General features: G+C 40.2%; 1 protein-coding gene across 1 annotated transcript in view; it reads left to right on the top strand.

Annotated features, from left to right (window-relative positions):
- The first annotated feature begins 2,779 nt into the window (after window positions 1-2,779).
- The window catches only part of NDUFS4 (NADH:ubiquinone oxidoreductase subunit S4), a 47,277-nt gene continuing 33,908 nt past the window's right edge, over window positions 2,780-16,148 (top strand). Inside the window, exon 1 of the mRNA XM_048291409.1 lies at window positions 2,780-2,915. Within this exon, the coding sequence (XP_048147366.1) occupies window positions 2,830-2,915 (86 nt within the window). The 5' untranslated portion in view covers window positions 2,780-2,829. The remainder of the gene's footprint in view (window positions 2,916-16,148) is intronic.

The raw sequence follows: 16,148 nt of genomic DNA, 5'->3' as shown, positions 1-16,148 counted from the left end.
ATCTAACACAGGACCGTCCTGTCCCTGCAGCTGCCAAAGGCAGCTCCTGGATTTGGCAACCTCCTTTGAAAGATTCAGTTAATAAGGTGGCAACTTCGAATTCCAGCTGCCATGTGCTAGCTACCTCTGTCCTTCTCCCACCCAAAGGAGAGGCAGCAGGGAGGGCAGGAGTTTGAAGAACTAGGTCACGTGAAGCACAGGAGCCTTCATGTGCTGTCCAAACCACTGGCTTCCTCTCTGGCAGGGAAAGAAGACACAGATACAAAGCTGGATCTACCCAAAAGATCTTCAGCTGAGCTATGATAATCTGTCACCTGATAGACAGACTCAGACAATTTACCTCAGTTCACAATGGAGCCCTCAAGGGCAACCAAACCATTGGTGCCTTTATACAGCTATAAAATCTTCCCCTGCTCACATAAATGACAGAATATTCCTCCTAGCTGAAGCACCACAAAAGAGAAAAGTTTGGATCAGAGGAAGTAAATCTGAGTTGTTGTGAATGCTGTCATCACTCATGTGCTGGACAAAGATTTTGGAAAAGAGAAAAACTAATGAATTTTGTGAGATACAGATACTCTTACTATGTCTTCGATGCAGGTGACTGAAGTTTTGATGTGAGACACGCATTATTACACTGATAGCTAGTACAGCTGTGGAAAAAAAAATTTGGAAGCAGTTTTTCAAGTCTTTCTCTCAAACTTTGGACAAAAACTGCTAAGTTCAAAAGTTTGGGGTATTTTCCCACCTGAATTTACCAAAAGACACCTCTACCCCATATAAACCATACCCCATATAAACCATTCCAATTCATCATTGCTTCAAAATTAGTCCTGTTATTTGTCTTACTACTTCTGACTTTGAACATACTCACTAGCGATTGAAAAATTAATTCTAAATACTCATTTCTGTAAATCCACCAAATTTGTAAATCACTCTTGTTACTGTATCTCTCTATTGTGCTCCTCAAGCAGATTTTTCACTTTTCTCTTTTTCTGCAGCATTGTTGCTATTTTGAAAGGGAAAAACAGGATACACTTTCATTTCCCCGTAATTCAGAAATACTTGATGTGAAGAAAGAATAGAAAATTACATATTTTACAGTGGAAAGTTCGTATAGAATGCCTTGCAACTGCCTAATACACAGACTATGAAATAATGGCTCTAGGTCTGACACTTCGTTAGGACTATATAAAATAAGGGTGTTGCTTACAAAATTAATGTTCTGTTGATCTGATGCTGTAGAAGATATTTGTTGAAAATTTGTTTAGTTTTTCATTAGAACTATTTTTCCATCTTCATTTAGGGCACGAAAGTGCTGAATTTACTAGCTTGTACAGAATTTTTGTATCTGACCCTGTCAAGCTCTGCTGTCAAAATCAAGCACAAGGCTTGCTTCTCCTGGAGCAAAGCAGAAAGAGTTAGTCAAAACCAACATCCCCTCCTGTAGGAATTTCACAGGTTTTATTTTTAAAAAAAACTTCTAAACATTTTCTCTTTTTTTAAGTAAAATTAAAGTTGAAACTTTATTTAAGCTTTTTTTAAAATATCTTCAAATTTTTAATATAAAAATAATTAGAATAGTTTCAAGAATTCCATCTATTTTCACCATCAGAACCAAAAACTTTTCAGTTCTTCACAATGTTGCAGATCCTACTATAACACTGCTTTTCCACCATGTGTTTTTGGAAAGTTTATGTCATATGAGCTTTTGGCACTGAACAGAAACATACTTGACTTCTGATTTATAGCAATCTGTCTTTAACCGTGTACACAGCACCCTAATTATTCTAGGGCGTGAGCACTGTTATTTACTTCCTGTTTACAGTTAATGTATTATAAATACTACTCCACTTCAAGAGACTAGGGGTCATGTCAGTCTTCCTTGCTTGAATATAGGAGGTAAGGCTGGAATTGGTTTTAAAATAGAACAGAGCTCCTGAAAGTGCCACAGTATGTTAGAGACTTCCTTACAGAGACTCAGCAAACTAAGAACGTGAATCCATTTCAGACAGTGAAACTAAGAAGTATGCTAAAAAGCAGATGCAAGAAGATATACCAGTACTTCCATGTCTTTGTACAGAGTGCACCATTTTGTCTGAGAAACATAATAGGAAAGAATGGGGCCAAAAATATCTGTCCCCACAGCTTCTGTGCCCAGGAAGAGATCTCCAGGGGCAGGAGGACCAGCCAGCCCAGACACCTGCCCGCCCTGGGGCTTGTCCCCTAACGTCGAGAGTCACAGAATCAGTAAGTATTACGGCTTGAAACAGATTTTAAAGATCATCTAGTCCCAATCCCCCTGCCATGGGGCTGGGACACATCCCACTAGTCCAGGTTTCTCAAGGCTTTATCCAACCTGGCTTTGAATACTGCCAGGATTGGCGAATCCACAACCTCCCTGGGCAATCGGTTCCAGCGTCTCACCACCCTCACAGTAAAGAATTTCCTTCTAATATCTAACCTAAATTTCCTCTCTATCAATTTGTGCCCACATAGAAAATGGCCTCACAACCAACGCTGCCAGAAAATGTTTCTGGGACAAATATGCGGCTGTGGAAAAGGAGCGTCTGCACCCCAAACACGTGAATGGCTCCTCCACGGAGCTCCGGGCGTCAGCTCTGCCCTCTCCCCGTGCCAGCAGTGCCTTTCGCTCCAGTCTCTGCCGAGCCCTCTCCCCATCGCTCCCTATCCTTGTCCCTATCCCAGTCCTCCTTCCCGCCCGCCCTGCCCACCGCCTCTTTCCGCCCTCGCCTTCGCGTTTCCTGTTCGGGCGGAGGAGGTTTGGCCCCGCGGCGCCGCCGTCTCCCAGCGGCTGCGCTGAGCGTCATGGCGGCGTATCTCTCAATGTCAGCGGCGCTGAGGGGCCTCGTCGCCAGGAGCGGTGCGGCCGCGCTCCGCCCGCCGCCGCCCAGGTAACGGCACCGTGGGCTCCCCGCCGGCCGCCCGGGGGGCCTGAGGAGGCCGTCCCGGGCCTGGGCCTCCGCCGCGGCCGCCCCGGGAGCTGGGCCGGGGGGGGCCTCGTAGGGACCCGCCGATGGTGGGGGGCGGCCAGGCTGGCAGCGGGCGCCCAGCCGAGGCTTACTCCGTGTCAGTCCATACGTGTCCTTGCCTGTCCCCGTCTGTGTCCTTTCCCGTCCTTGTTGTCTGCCTCGCGGTGACCGCCCGCCCGATGTCCTTGTGGGGCCTGGAGGTCGACTTCTGGTCGTCATGGCCTCGCTGCTGGGGCGCGTTCCCTCGCCAGCAGGCCTCCCAGAGATTTGCACCCCACTACCCTCTTCTGTATCGTGTTGCCTTTCCTCTCCATCCCCTCTTCGAAACACGTTACGTTTTTCAAAGGATGAATAGCTGCTTTTTCACTCACTTCCTGAAAGTAATATTGGAAATAGCTTTATGGTCTTTGCTGGAACTTTTTCATTTATTTCTTTAATGCAGAGACCTGTGTTAGAAGTCCAGTACATGACCCAACCGTGAGCTGAAGATGTGTACATGTGTTTACCTTTGTGCATCTCACAGGCCTAAGTCTATTTTAAGACCCCACTCTAGTCAGGAGAAGTAATGTAGCTCAATGCCTTTACTTTTGATTTAGAGGGTTTGCTTTTTGTGCTCATTAAGTCCTTACGTATTGACAGATACGGGTTAGTTACAGTAATTTTTTTAATCTATGGGGTTTTTAAAATGTGTATGTATATCTGTGTGTATGTATGCGTGCATATAGAAACACACAGAGAAATCTATATATACATACATTGAGAAAGAAATATAGCTTAACTGTTTTTTCACATTTTTATCCTCTGATTGTCCCACTGGTTACTGCTGCCTCCTCCCTCCTAAGGCACCTGTTTTATGGTGTTGAAGGTTAATTCTCAGTCTCCTAAAAATGCTTTGAAATGTGTGAGTATGAATTTAGGAGTTCTCTAGGCTAATGCAGAAACTTACTGTTCATGTTCAGCTGCTTGTTTCTGCTCTTCTCCTCCTTCATGGTGCTGACAGAACTGTTGCCTGTGCCATGTGGTAAACTGGGTCAGTCAAGTGATTCAGGCTAAAAATAATTTTGTTTGTTTGTTTTAAAATCTTAACCATTCTACATTTCAAGTAATTATTTTGGAAAAAATAGTAAGGTGTAGCAGGGCTGGGTATGAAAAGCATGGAAGTATGAGGTAGGTACCGTTAAGTAGGTATTTCTTCTTTGAAACAGTGCCTTAGGTTCCTTCCTTGCCACAGAGTGAGACAAAAAAATTGTGTCCCTTAGTGTTTTCAGTAAGAGGGATGTCGAAGACATTTGCCTGAGTGGGACTGAAACTTACGCTTCGCATTCTGTAGGATAGTGGCCTGATCATAGGTCAGCAGGTTTCTTGGAGAAGAGGGAGAGCATTATGAGTTTCTCGTAAAGTTTTGTAAACAGCTTTGTAATCATTGCTTGTTGTTAGAATAAAATTTTCTATGGGACAAGGAAAAGACGCTTCAGAATTAGATAGTTTTGGCAGTATGAGGGAATGCTTAAGACTGTCATTCATTGCATGAGTTTTGCAAAGTAATTATTTCTTGGTCAGTAGGCACTAAAACTTCAATCTTTTCTCAGTTACTGTTTTATATAAAAATATCTGTATATGAAAAATATTTTTGTATGAAATTTTATTCTTAACCAGCCTCTGTAGTCTCCCTACTTGGGGATGAGAATCAACATACATAATTATAGAAAAGGATTTAGGGTTCTATGTTTTAAATTCAAGATGTCTTCACAGATCTTGCAGCTCACAGTGAGGTAGTAAATCAGATAGAAGTAGAGGGGAGAAAGTGTATCTGTTGCTTTTCTACTTTTTATTGCTTCTTGAATGCAACTGTTTGTTTTCCTTTGTTACATACCATATAATCGTTCTTACAGAGCATGTAATCCTTTGTATTTCATCAGAAACCTAGATAAATTTCAGTATACAGATAGATGCCTCAAAGTTTGATGGTGAACAAGTCCCATATTTAGCTTTAGTGTCTCCTAACATCTGAACTCACAGAACTGAACCTTTTGCTAAAGACTACTTAAGCTTGTTTTCCAATTACAGTGGTCAGCAGCTATCCAAAAGACTACTTCTTTGAGAAGCCAGTAGTTTGCTGCATATCTTGCAATTGGATATATAAATCCTGCAATACTGGTTTCCTTTCAGAAAAGTATTTTGACAGACACAATTTGGTACAAGTAGTTTCTTTGTTTTGGAGTATATTTGAAGTATTTTCTGTCTAATTTATTATTGGTGTAATCTCTGTTATTGTCAAACGGTAGAAAGAATGTATTATACTAGTATGCTAGATGTGTGTCTTTAAGTAAATACAGGCGTTAGAATTACTAAGAATAAAAATTATTGGTGTTCTTAGGAGATGACTGAAGAAGATTCTGGAACTGTGAACTGTGAGGGCATTTGAGTGATTCTTACATCACTCCAGCCTTATACTTTCGTTTACTTAGATTCAGAGTAAGGTTTGGTTGTTAGGTAAAACTTTAGGCAAGTTTCATGCTACTTGCCCAGTTAGGTTATGAGAGTAATATAGCTTATTGTTTGGACGCTGTAGGATTAAATTTTAAGCATTCAAGATGTAGTTTTATTGGCAGTGCATATTTATGCAGCTTTTTGCATGTGAAGCTTCTTATAGTGCTCCAGCTTTCAGAACTTCAGTTAAATAATAATACAGTCACTTTTCAAGAGTTACAAGAGAGATTCTGTTCTGATTTCCATTTGTGATATTTTGTTCTTAGAAATCTTATGACATCATCTAGCACAAATACTGCTTTTATCGGGACATGTTTAGGCACTTTAAGATACACATGGCCCAAGCTGCCCAATGATTCTAAACTGGTTATTTCCACAATATGGAAATAAGTGTTCAGTTTGAAGTTAAGAGAACATGCAGCAACATTCCTCTTATCTTTATGAAATCCCTAGTGCTTGTTTTAAATCACTTAAGCAGTGGTTACTGAGTCCCTCATTATTTCATGTGGTGGTGAGCCTTTCAAATGTCAGCATATGCCTGAGCTGATGCAGAAAGCAGAAGTGCATCCTTTGCTTAAATCATGTTTTGAAGCTTTCATGCTGTAAGATCTGTGAAGTTTCCAGGAGGCTTGAAATTATGTTGAACATGCTCTCCCTATTTGACCTAAAAGATTGCAGTGTTTCCTTACATTAGTAATGAGGACAGTTGCAGCTGGGAAAAGAAAACTTCAAACAAATTTCTGCTGAACTGGGAGTCAGATACTTGTTTCAAAACCACTTCAGAATGTTTCTGAGAAGCCCTTTCTATCACAGTGTATTGGAGACAAAATTAATTTCTGTTGCTGTTAGCAGAGTATTTTGTGTGTGAAGGTGTAATATGGCCACACACTCTGTACATTTCATGATAATGAATTTTTCATGTCACTTTTCAGTGGTTTTTCAAAATGTGTTACTTTCCTCTTGTAATGCTGTTGTAAAGACAGCAAATGTGTTGCTGGTTCATCATTGTTAGGGGTTCAGAAGGATGCCCATGCACAAAAAAACTCAAGACACAGTCAGAATTGCAAAGCAAGTCGATTTTATTAGTCAGCAATAAATACATACCAACCCCTGGATGTTGGAGAAGCCGCTGAGCAGGAGAAGGAGGTGGAGTGTGGTGGTCAGGCAGGAGGGGCAGACAGTCTGTGCACCTTCAAGGCCACCCCTGGATAAAAATGGCATGCATCATGTCCTTCTCTCCCCTCCACCCCAGAATCACATGTTATATCTCCTCCTCAGGAGTGGCCAGTTTCAATATTATCTCACATGGGGCCAGTGCATGAGATGAGGTCATAACAGCCCATGATCACACCTCCATGCCAACAATGGCTTTACTGTGTATTATTCCTCTTTCACAGGATGAATCCCACCAGCTGACTGATACATAGTTTCATTTCTGAAGGGTAGTCTTACCAACTAACAATAAGGTCTTCTTTTACATTATCTTGTCCATGTGTACAACAGCAAACCAAATATGGCAGGCCTTAGACATGTCTTTAGTCCCTGATACAATCGTAAATGCATATCTGAGGTTATGAAAGCAAACAATTATGGATACTTGTGTAGTACAAAGCCTGTTATTCAATTCATACTCAAGAAATTGAGGAAATCTGGGATGCCATTTACATCTCAGTTTTCAGTTACTGTCTTCATAAGCAAGCTTCCCCTCAGGAAAATGAGGGGGAAGCCATTTTTGTGGCAAAATAAAGGACTTCTAAAACAGAAAAAACTCAGGTCTTAGTTTTTTATCCTGTCCTTCCATGGAGAATAGATAAAATGCTTACTAACTTAAAAAAAAAATCTGCAAGATCACTAGCTTACTCTTTTGTGTTATTGTTTGGTTTGTTTGTTTTCTTTCATGAAATAATATTGACCTTTTTGTTGCATGCCAATACCAAACCATGTGCTAAAACAGGGCTTAGTAGACTTCCTGCATCTGGGTAGAGGAGAGAGCTGTTTAAAGATGCACAAAGCCCTGACTGAATTGGTTAATAGAAGCACTGTTTGGCCAGTGTTAGTGCTAGCCAGTGTGAGATTTTTTTGTCAAGTCTGGAATAGGTGGCATGTTGCAGAAATTGTATTATTTATTATTTCATCCACATGTAATACATGTCTGCTGCTTACTTTATCCCACACAACATATAAAAGTATGTGTGGTGTTGTCAGGCTCAGACACATCAGAAGCTGTGGTTTTCATTAGTAAAAATTAGTCTGTAGCATTTATCTTTGTTAAAATTATTTCCGGTGACTGATATCATCTGCAGAGATTATCTGGGATAAAATTTAAAGATAAGACCAGGCGAAAGAGCAGCCTTTTTGCAGTCTTGCCCTACCTCTATAAGTGATGTTTATAGATAGTTTCATTTTGGTTATTCACTAGGGAAAAAGATGTATTTGGCTTCTAAAATATGTATTTGGCTGGAATTTGACAATTTTCTTTTAAGTGTCAGTTTTGGTTTTAATATGTATCAGAGCAAGTACAGTGAATCACAGTATCTTACGACATAATAGCACTACTGTAAGCTGAAATCTGGAATAAAATTCCAGCAAGTTTTTTGCTCATGATGTTGCCTTGACATGGAGTATTGGAGCAGACTCAAGGTGAAAGATATGGAAAGACAAATGGGCATAGACAATGGGAGAAAAAAGATGAAATCCACTACAGTTCATACACTTAATAAGCATGAGTTTGAAAAGAAAACTCCAGGCAGCAGTGAGTCTTTGATCTTGGCAGACACCCTGAAGAAGAAGTAGTTTGGGAGTAGGCATTTCATATGTCTTAAGTGCATAATTTGTTTAAAACCAGCTCCTTTTGACTCTGTCCACACTGTTCAAATAGTGATTGTGTCGTTCAGAGAGGGTCTAGGCAGCAAATCTTGCCTGTTCACTGTGACTGAAAGCAGCAGCAGTGGTTATTTGTTACAGTCACAGGTCCTTTGATGACACCCTGTATCTGGCACTTAAGAAGGATGGCCCTCTTTATGCAGCATTTTTGCATGCTTTGAGGAAAAGAAGGGGAAATTTCTGATAAGTAGGATGACTTCAGTCCCTCTGCAGTATTTTATGTAGTATATCAAAGTTCCTATTCCATCATTACTTGAGTAGTTACAACAGAACAACATACTCTCTACTCATGTCTGTTGTGTTCATGGGTGTGCACCATTATTAAGATATCAGAGTGACTCTGGTGAACCAGAATGGTGTCTTAGATGTCCTGCTTTTGCCTTTTCTGTTCAGCACTATTGGAAGTAGGATGTAGGAGTGCTCCTTGTTTCCTTTGGAGTGGAAAGAGGAAGCTTTGGAAAGTCCCCATGGAGTAATGAAGATGTTGAAGGTAATGAAACATGGGAGCAGTAGGATGTTGCTGTCAATGTGAACAATTCCATCACAATGAAAAAGTGAAAAATACCATGTGTCGTGTAGTTGTTTAGTAGTGAGCTCAGATCCAGCTCATTCTACTTCTTAAAGTGTATGGGATTCCTGTAGTGTTTGTGAAAGTTAAAGTACTTTCAGTATTGGTCTAGAGGAGGAAGAGGATGGATTAGAAAGATGTGCAGGTAAGAGGGGCAGATAGGAAAAAAAAGTTTGGGAGAGACAAAGTTTAGGAATGGGGCAAGGAGGAAATGTGTCATTCTGGAAATGGCTATTTTTGTGATGTACTTATGCAGAAGTAAGTAGAGCAGGCATCTTGACAGCAAAATGCTCCTGATAAGGCTTCTTAGGTTGCTCTTTCTTATTGGTCATATAACTTGGAGTGACTTTTTAATTACATCCAGTTGCTTCATTTTGGAATCAGAAACCCGGAGGGGAGGAATGACACTCTATTCAGAAAGTGAAAGTTGAACAGAGACAAGCAGACAGATGTTTAAGGTATACTTGTGTAGAAAGATAACTAGTAAGTAAGCAATGTGCTTGCTTCTCCCCTAAAACAGGAGAATGCTCTTCTAACCAGTTCTGTGGCAACTAACCATCGTGGGCTCTGAACTGTAGTCACTTACGTAAAGTTTGGGATACTTTTAAAAAAGCATTGTTACATGTGGTAATAACTTTTTTCAAAAACGTACTTATTTGAGAACCTAATAATCTTCTCTCTACATAGAAAATTTGAAGAGGAGTGGAGATATAAATAAAACCCCAAAAATGCACCAAAACAAAAAAACCAACCAACCAACCCCTGAAAAAAGCTTTGGAGGGTAGAGGTGAAGTTTGTTGGCAATAGTATCCTAAAACAGAAGGACATAATACTGTCCTTCAGGGACTAAACAATTTAAAATAGAATCTAACACTGCATTTGAAAAATGACACTTCGTTTTCAAGACAATCCCCCAAACATTCTTATGGCGAAGACTTTCCTGTTAGTATATGCTAATACCAAATATTTGATATCTCAGAGTTTGAGAAATATATTTGTAGAACTTGTTGCACTAAGTTGAACCACATTTTTTGTCAAATAAGTAAGTCAATAGTAAGATTATGAAATGCCAGATAGATACACGGGGAAGGGGAATAATTATGCCAGTTGTCAGTGGACAGTTTTTCAAATCTATGTTAGCAAAATAATAAAATTTGCTTTATTGATGTATGTTTAATATATCATGTTCAGCGGGCTTAACTCATAATGGAAAAATACTGCTATTTGGATTTTAAAATTACCTTCATTTTGCCTTAATGTAGGTTTGAGCATTTTGACTCAGTTGACCTTGTTATTGTCTGTCTTAGATGAAATTGACTGTTTTAAGAGACTGAAATGCTGAGAGACTTTTATAGTTAGCAGAGAAGTATGAACCTGCTTGCAAATAGTTTTTAAAAAAACCCAAGTTTAAAAAATTTTATACCAATAATTTCTTTAAATTTGTGTGATCCTTAATAGCTGAATGTTTGATATTTTCTACCCATGTGCAGGTTTTCATTCTTATTATAATACAGTGGACTTCGCCAAGTTTTTAAAATTCTTTTGTAAGCATTTGATTCTGAGTATGTTAAAAAGTATACCTCTGAACTGTCTTAAGATCATATCCTTTTTTGTTTCTAATAAAAGAAATCTCTAAACTAGCAGGAGGCAAGCTGAACAGTTAACATTACCTTCTTTATAATGTGTGTTTTCATATTTCCTAAGAAATGAATGGCATTATTTCTGTCTGAGTTTCAAAGGACAGTTGTTCTCTCCTGGCAGTATAATAGTATGTTTAAGTACTATTTACTTAACTCTTTCTAGCTGCAGTAGTTTCTGTCCAAATCTTCCCTTGACCCATGACTGGTGTTGAAGAAGTAAAGTAACTTTTGACTCAATAAGACAGACTGTAGGCAGCTCCAGAATGTGTGTGGGCAAACAGTTCTTGCAGCTGCTTATTTCTGGGGTCTTAACATAAAAGAGCTCATAAACAAGTCCTATTCAATTTTTTTAAAGTCAGACTTTTATGTATTTTAGACCTTTTATGGATGTATATTCTATATATGAACACCTCTGACGTTGCCATTTATGATCAGTCTATTGTAGTAATCTTCTGCTAAATGTTAATGATGCCATTTATATTGAAGTCCAAACTAAAATTTTATTGCAGATGATGGCTGTTGAGTTTTTAGTATTTTTCATAGATTTTGGTACTTTTAAGCTAAGATTTTTATGCACATTGCATGTTCAGAAGTTACCATATATCATCATCTTTCTACTACATTTTAAATGAAGGAAAAAGGCAGAAAGCTCTTCATGAAGTAGCTTTGACTATTGTGTCATGTAGTCAAGGAGTATTTGCATGTGCTGTGTAAGTTATTGGAAGGAAAATCCTGCAAGAGTGATGTTTTGTCATATGCCAGTGTTTATGCCTACTAGAGAAAGAGACAAATAATCTGAATGTTGTTGTCTGAACTGGAATTCAAGAATAAGGTTTGCATTTAAAACACCAGTGTTGCCTTAAGGCTTTAGAAACAGTGAGTATTATCAAGACTTCCAGTCTCCTTTCAGAGAGAGAGGTAACAGCTGATTAGATAGTAAGAATATGAAAAGGAAGAAAGAACAGTACTAGTAGAGGAGAGGATCAGTGTACAAGGAAGAGTACAAGCGACCACACAAAGAGGGTAGCTATTTTTATTCTCAAAGGTGAGTTCTCAAAAATGCTTCTGGGGTGTGTTTAATAAATAAGGACAAATGGAAATAAAATCAGATAATTATGGAAAAACAGAGCACTCAAGCTTTCTTTGAATGTAGACTTAATTTATGTAGCTTGGTAGTTTCATTGTATTTCTCTTGTAGCACGCAATAGTTTGTCCTTCATCAGTTTAAAGAGTTGTTGTTCCAAGATTGCAGATGCTGATGCAGTATGCAAAAGAAAGGATGCAGGTTTTTTTTCCTAGCTAGCGCCATGTAATTGTTGCTTACACTTGTGTGTAGAATAGGAGTTAAAGTTTTGGTGTGGTAATTTTTTTTTAAACTCCTGTTAGAGACATTTATGTAGGTTGAGTACATTGCAGCCAACCGTTTGTTTTCATCTCAAGACAGATGGGTATTGTAGAAGGTATTTAATCACACTGGTACCCACAACTAAAAGCTTGTGTGGTTAGTATCTCTTGAAAACAAGGTAAGATTTAAAATCAGTCATTATAGAGAGACTACATAAAAATTAAATCCTTTGCTTTGGTTGCAGTATGAGTGTGAATACCAAGTGCAGGTAAATTGCATACACTTGAAAAAACCCTTTTTGATAGGAAACATTCGATAGAAATTAATGACAAGCAAAGTGTCAGGGAGCAGCAAGGGCTGTCTACTTCAGAAGGTAAGGCAAGCTGGAAAGTGAGGGTGACCCCACCAGGGACAGTGCCCTTACAGATGAGGGTAAGAGCCAGAACCAGGGCAGGAGGTGGGTACACTTAATGATGCAACTTAAGCAAGGGCTCAAGACCCAGTTCTGAGCTTTTAAATGGTAATGGCCATTAAGACCTGTTAGTGCCCTTAGGGTCCTGATGCATGGTCCGAGAGAGTTAGTCTTCAGACTGTCAATACCAGAGCACTTGAAAACTCAGACTATATTCTTGCACGTGAGGTGGCACCATTGTATCTTCTCTCCATCTAACTCAGTAGTCAAAAATTTATTGAAGTATCATGAAGGTTGTTCCCCTCGGAGGTGTGTAAGAACCATGTGGGCAGAAAGATCAAGTGGTGTGATTAAGGTGTGTGACATGGAGAGTAGCTAAGGTACATGATAATTGAGGAATGGCAACAGTTCAAAGGGGGATTGAGGACCAAAGCTTAGTCTCAGAAAGGAAATTGAAAAGTAAGGTAGCTGAGAAAAGGCAAAGTTCACAAAGCAAGTGTGAAATTAAATCATACAAAATAATATTACCTAGATTATCCCATTCTTATCTAGAACAGTTGCCAAGAGCATACAGTTTTGAAAAGAAACCTGTATGTCATGTTCCATTTGTAAAGCATTTGGCTTTCTCTAAGTGGCTTGTACTACAAACATTAATATATAGTTCTTAAATACAGTTTGTCATAGCTGCCCAACAACTAAGGCTTACTAGCCAAATAGCTAGTAGATTTGACTTTCATGAACCATTATAAACCAAGATCTAGTTTTCCAGTAACACTTTAAAGGATTCTTTTTTGTGTAGTAGTTTACAGTTCAAGTGTTTGAGAGCATTAAATAAAAAAGAAGTTGCCTTTGTGTGTGTGTGTGTATATATATATATATATATGTATATGCCGTGTTTTACAGGTCTTAGATTATTAGAGTAAGAATTAATTAAGCCTGCAAGTGCAGTCAGATTGCAGAGCTAGTGATATCAGTAAGTGTGGATAGGGATGAAATACAGGACCGTGCTATGCCATAAACCAGTTTGCAAACACAGAGGAATCTTTACTCTTTTTTTCTGTTTAATGTTACATGATTCAAAGGCTCTTTTTCAAAATGCACAAAATAAGACAGAGGTGGGTTGTGGAACATTAGTTTCATTCCTCACAGTTTTGAAACAAAACCCTTTGACTTTTGTTGTTCCTTCTATAAAGAGAGCACAGTTTTTAGTTTTGTCAAGTTGTATGAATGCCTGAATGTGTATGTGTGGGGAGTTTGACATTTAGAAAGCACAAACAAAGCAAATGTGTCACCTGGGTATTTGATCTTTACACCCTACACAACTTTTCTCTTTTCCTTTTTAACTTTATTAGGCTTTCTAACTAGAGAATGTAAAATTCAGTTGATAGTTGTTACGGGCTGTGCAACATTTCTAGTATTATTTGTCTTCCAACTGACTTGCCTATAAGAAGTTTCTTGTTCTTTGCAGCCTGCTACTCTCCGATTGTGAACTGAGGTTAATTCCTAAGATTAGGTGTTCTAGTTTGGAGAGTAGTGTGTAATGAAGTGGTTTATTAGCAACTGTACAGGTGACAGTAGTTCAGAGCTCCTGTGACCTGATAGCAGTTGGACATCTTAAAAATTACATATTGTATTGCTGTAAAAGTAGTACACCAGGTCTCCTTTTATAATTAGTTATTTCTACAACAAAAATATTTAAATAATTTTGAGTCATTTTATTCTCAACATGTTAAGCCCCTCTCTTAAAAGTGTTTCTAGTCTGTTTTCTGTAATCTATCGGAGACCACTGGGATGCTCTGAGTCATATGCATGTGAGGGTCAAGGAGCACCGACGTGACTTTTTTTAGAAGTTTAGTTGCAAATAATGACTCAGTTGGCATCCAAGCACTTACAGAAATGTTTTGATACCAGCCTGGGACTTGCAGAGAACTGTTTCAGGATGTGCAGCTGTTGCTTGCCAGTGTGCTGACTTGAACCTCCAAGCTAGCTCTGTGGATTTTTGCCTGAACTTTTCCTCAGCTCAAGCTGTTGCATTGTGTGTATGCTTGTACTCAAAAGCTTAGAAGACACCTGTACAGCTCTGCAGGAGTAGGTTGAGCTGGCCTGGGCATACTGTCTGCCTGATGTGGAGCCTTATGAAGGACTGGTCTTTGTTGTGCGCCTAGTCATGTCACCTCAATTAGCTGGCTACTCAAATGGGCCCTGAGTCAGGGAAAGTGTGGGCTTGGTAGTAGGTCAGACCTGACCTCCTTTATTATGTCTTGACTGCAAGAAAGCTGGTTAAATAAAGAAAACTGCTGGTGAGCAACTCATGTCTTCACAGAACTGACTTGTGTCCTGCAGAATTCAATGGGGTGCAGGAGTGGATGCAGTGCTCTGGTCCTGTGGTAGTTCTGGAAGGACCATGTCTGTCTTTACATTGTGCAGTGGTTCAGCTGATACTTGTTTGAATATAGTAGGTCAACAGCATTTTCCCACCTGTGGGATAATTAAAGTGGAATCTAAAATAACTAAAATTTGATTATTTTCTACTTAATGACATATTCACTACTGGAAAATTTAACTAATTTAAAAGAGTCACAGAATATTCTGAGTTGGAAAAGACCCACAAGTATCATTGAGTCCAGCTCCTGGCCCTGCACAGGACACCCCAAGGGTCACACCAGGTGCCTGAGTGCATTGTCCAAACACCTCTTGAACTCTGTCAGGCTTGGTGCTGCGACCACTTCCCTGGAGAGCCTGTTCCAGTGCTCAACCACCCTCTGGGTGAAGAACCTTTTCCTGATACCCAGCCTAAACCTCCCCTGACACAGCTTCATGTCATTACCTCAAGTACTATTATCACAGAGAAGAGATCAGTGTCCACCCTCCACGTCCCCTCACAAGGAAGTTGTAGACTGCAATGTGGTCTCTCTTCAGTCTCTTCCAGGCTGAACAGACCAAGCTGCTCCTCATACGGCTTCCCCTCAAGACCCTTCAACACCTCCATGGCCCTCCTGTGGGCATTCTCTAATAGCTTTATATCCTTCTTATATGGGGGTGCCCAAAGCTGCCCCAGCACTGGAGGTGAGGCCGCCCCAGTGCAGAGCAGAGCAGAGGGGACAATCCCCTCCCTTGCCCGGCTGGCGATGCTGTGCCTGATGCCCCCCAGGACACGCTTGGCCCTCCTGGCTGCCAGGGCACTGCTGCCTCCTGTTCAACTTGCCACTGACCAGGACCCCCAGGGCCCTTTCCATGGCACTGCTCTCCAGCCTCTCATTCCCCGATCTGTCCATACATCCAGGGCTGCCCCATGCCAGGTGCAGAATCCAGGACTTGCCCATGTTAAATTTTGTGTGGTTTGTGATTGTCAGTCCCTCTGACTGTCAAGATCTCTCTGTGCAGCCTCTCTACCTTCAAAAGCTTCTCCCAATTTAGTATCATTGTCAAACTTGCTTAGTATCCCTTACCGTCCTGCATTCAGGTTGTTAATGAAGATGTTGAAGGGCACAGGGCCGAAGATGAAGTTCTGTGGAACCCCCCTAGTGACAGGTCACCAGTCTGATACCACCCCAATCACTGTGACCTTTTGTGCCCAACCCATGAGCCAGTTCTCACCCATCCCATGATGTATTTGTCCAGCTGTGAGCCGGACATTTTGTCCAGAAGGATCCTGTGAGAGACAGTATTGAAAGCTTTGCCAAAATCCAAAAAGATCACATCAACCAGCCTTCCCTTGAGCAACTATGTGTGCTACCTTGTCATAAATGGAAACTGACAAGCAGGACTGTTCCCTCATGAAGCCATGCTGGCTGTGACTGATGGCTACATTGTTCTT

The sequence above is a fragment of the Corvus hawaiiensis genome, chromosome Z, assembly GCF_020740725.1.
Source record: "Corvus hawaiiensis isolate bCorHaw1 chromosome Z, bCorHaw1.pri.cur, whole genome shotgun sequence".
NCBI classification, from domain to species: domain Eukaryota; kingdom Metazoa; phylum Chordata; class Aves; order Passeriformes; family Corvidae; genus Corvus; species Corvus hawaiiensis.
Note: the sequence above shows the minus strand (reverse complement) of the source record. Positions and strands in the feature narration are given on the sequence as shown.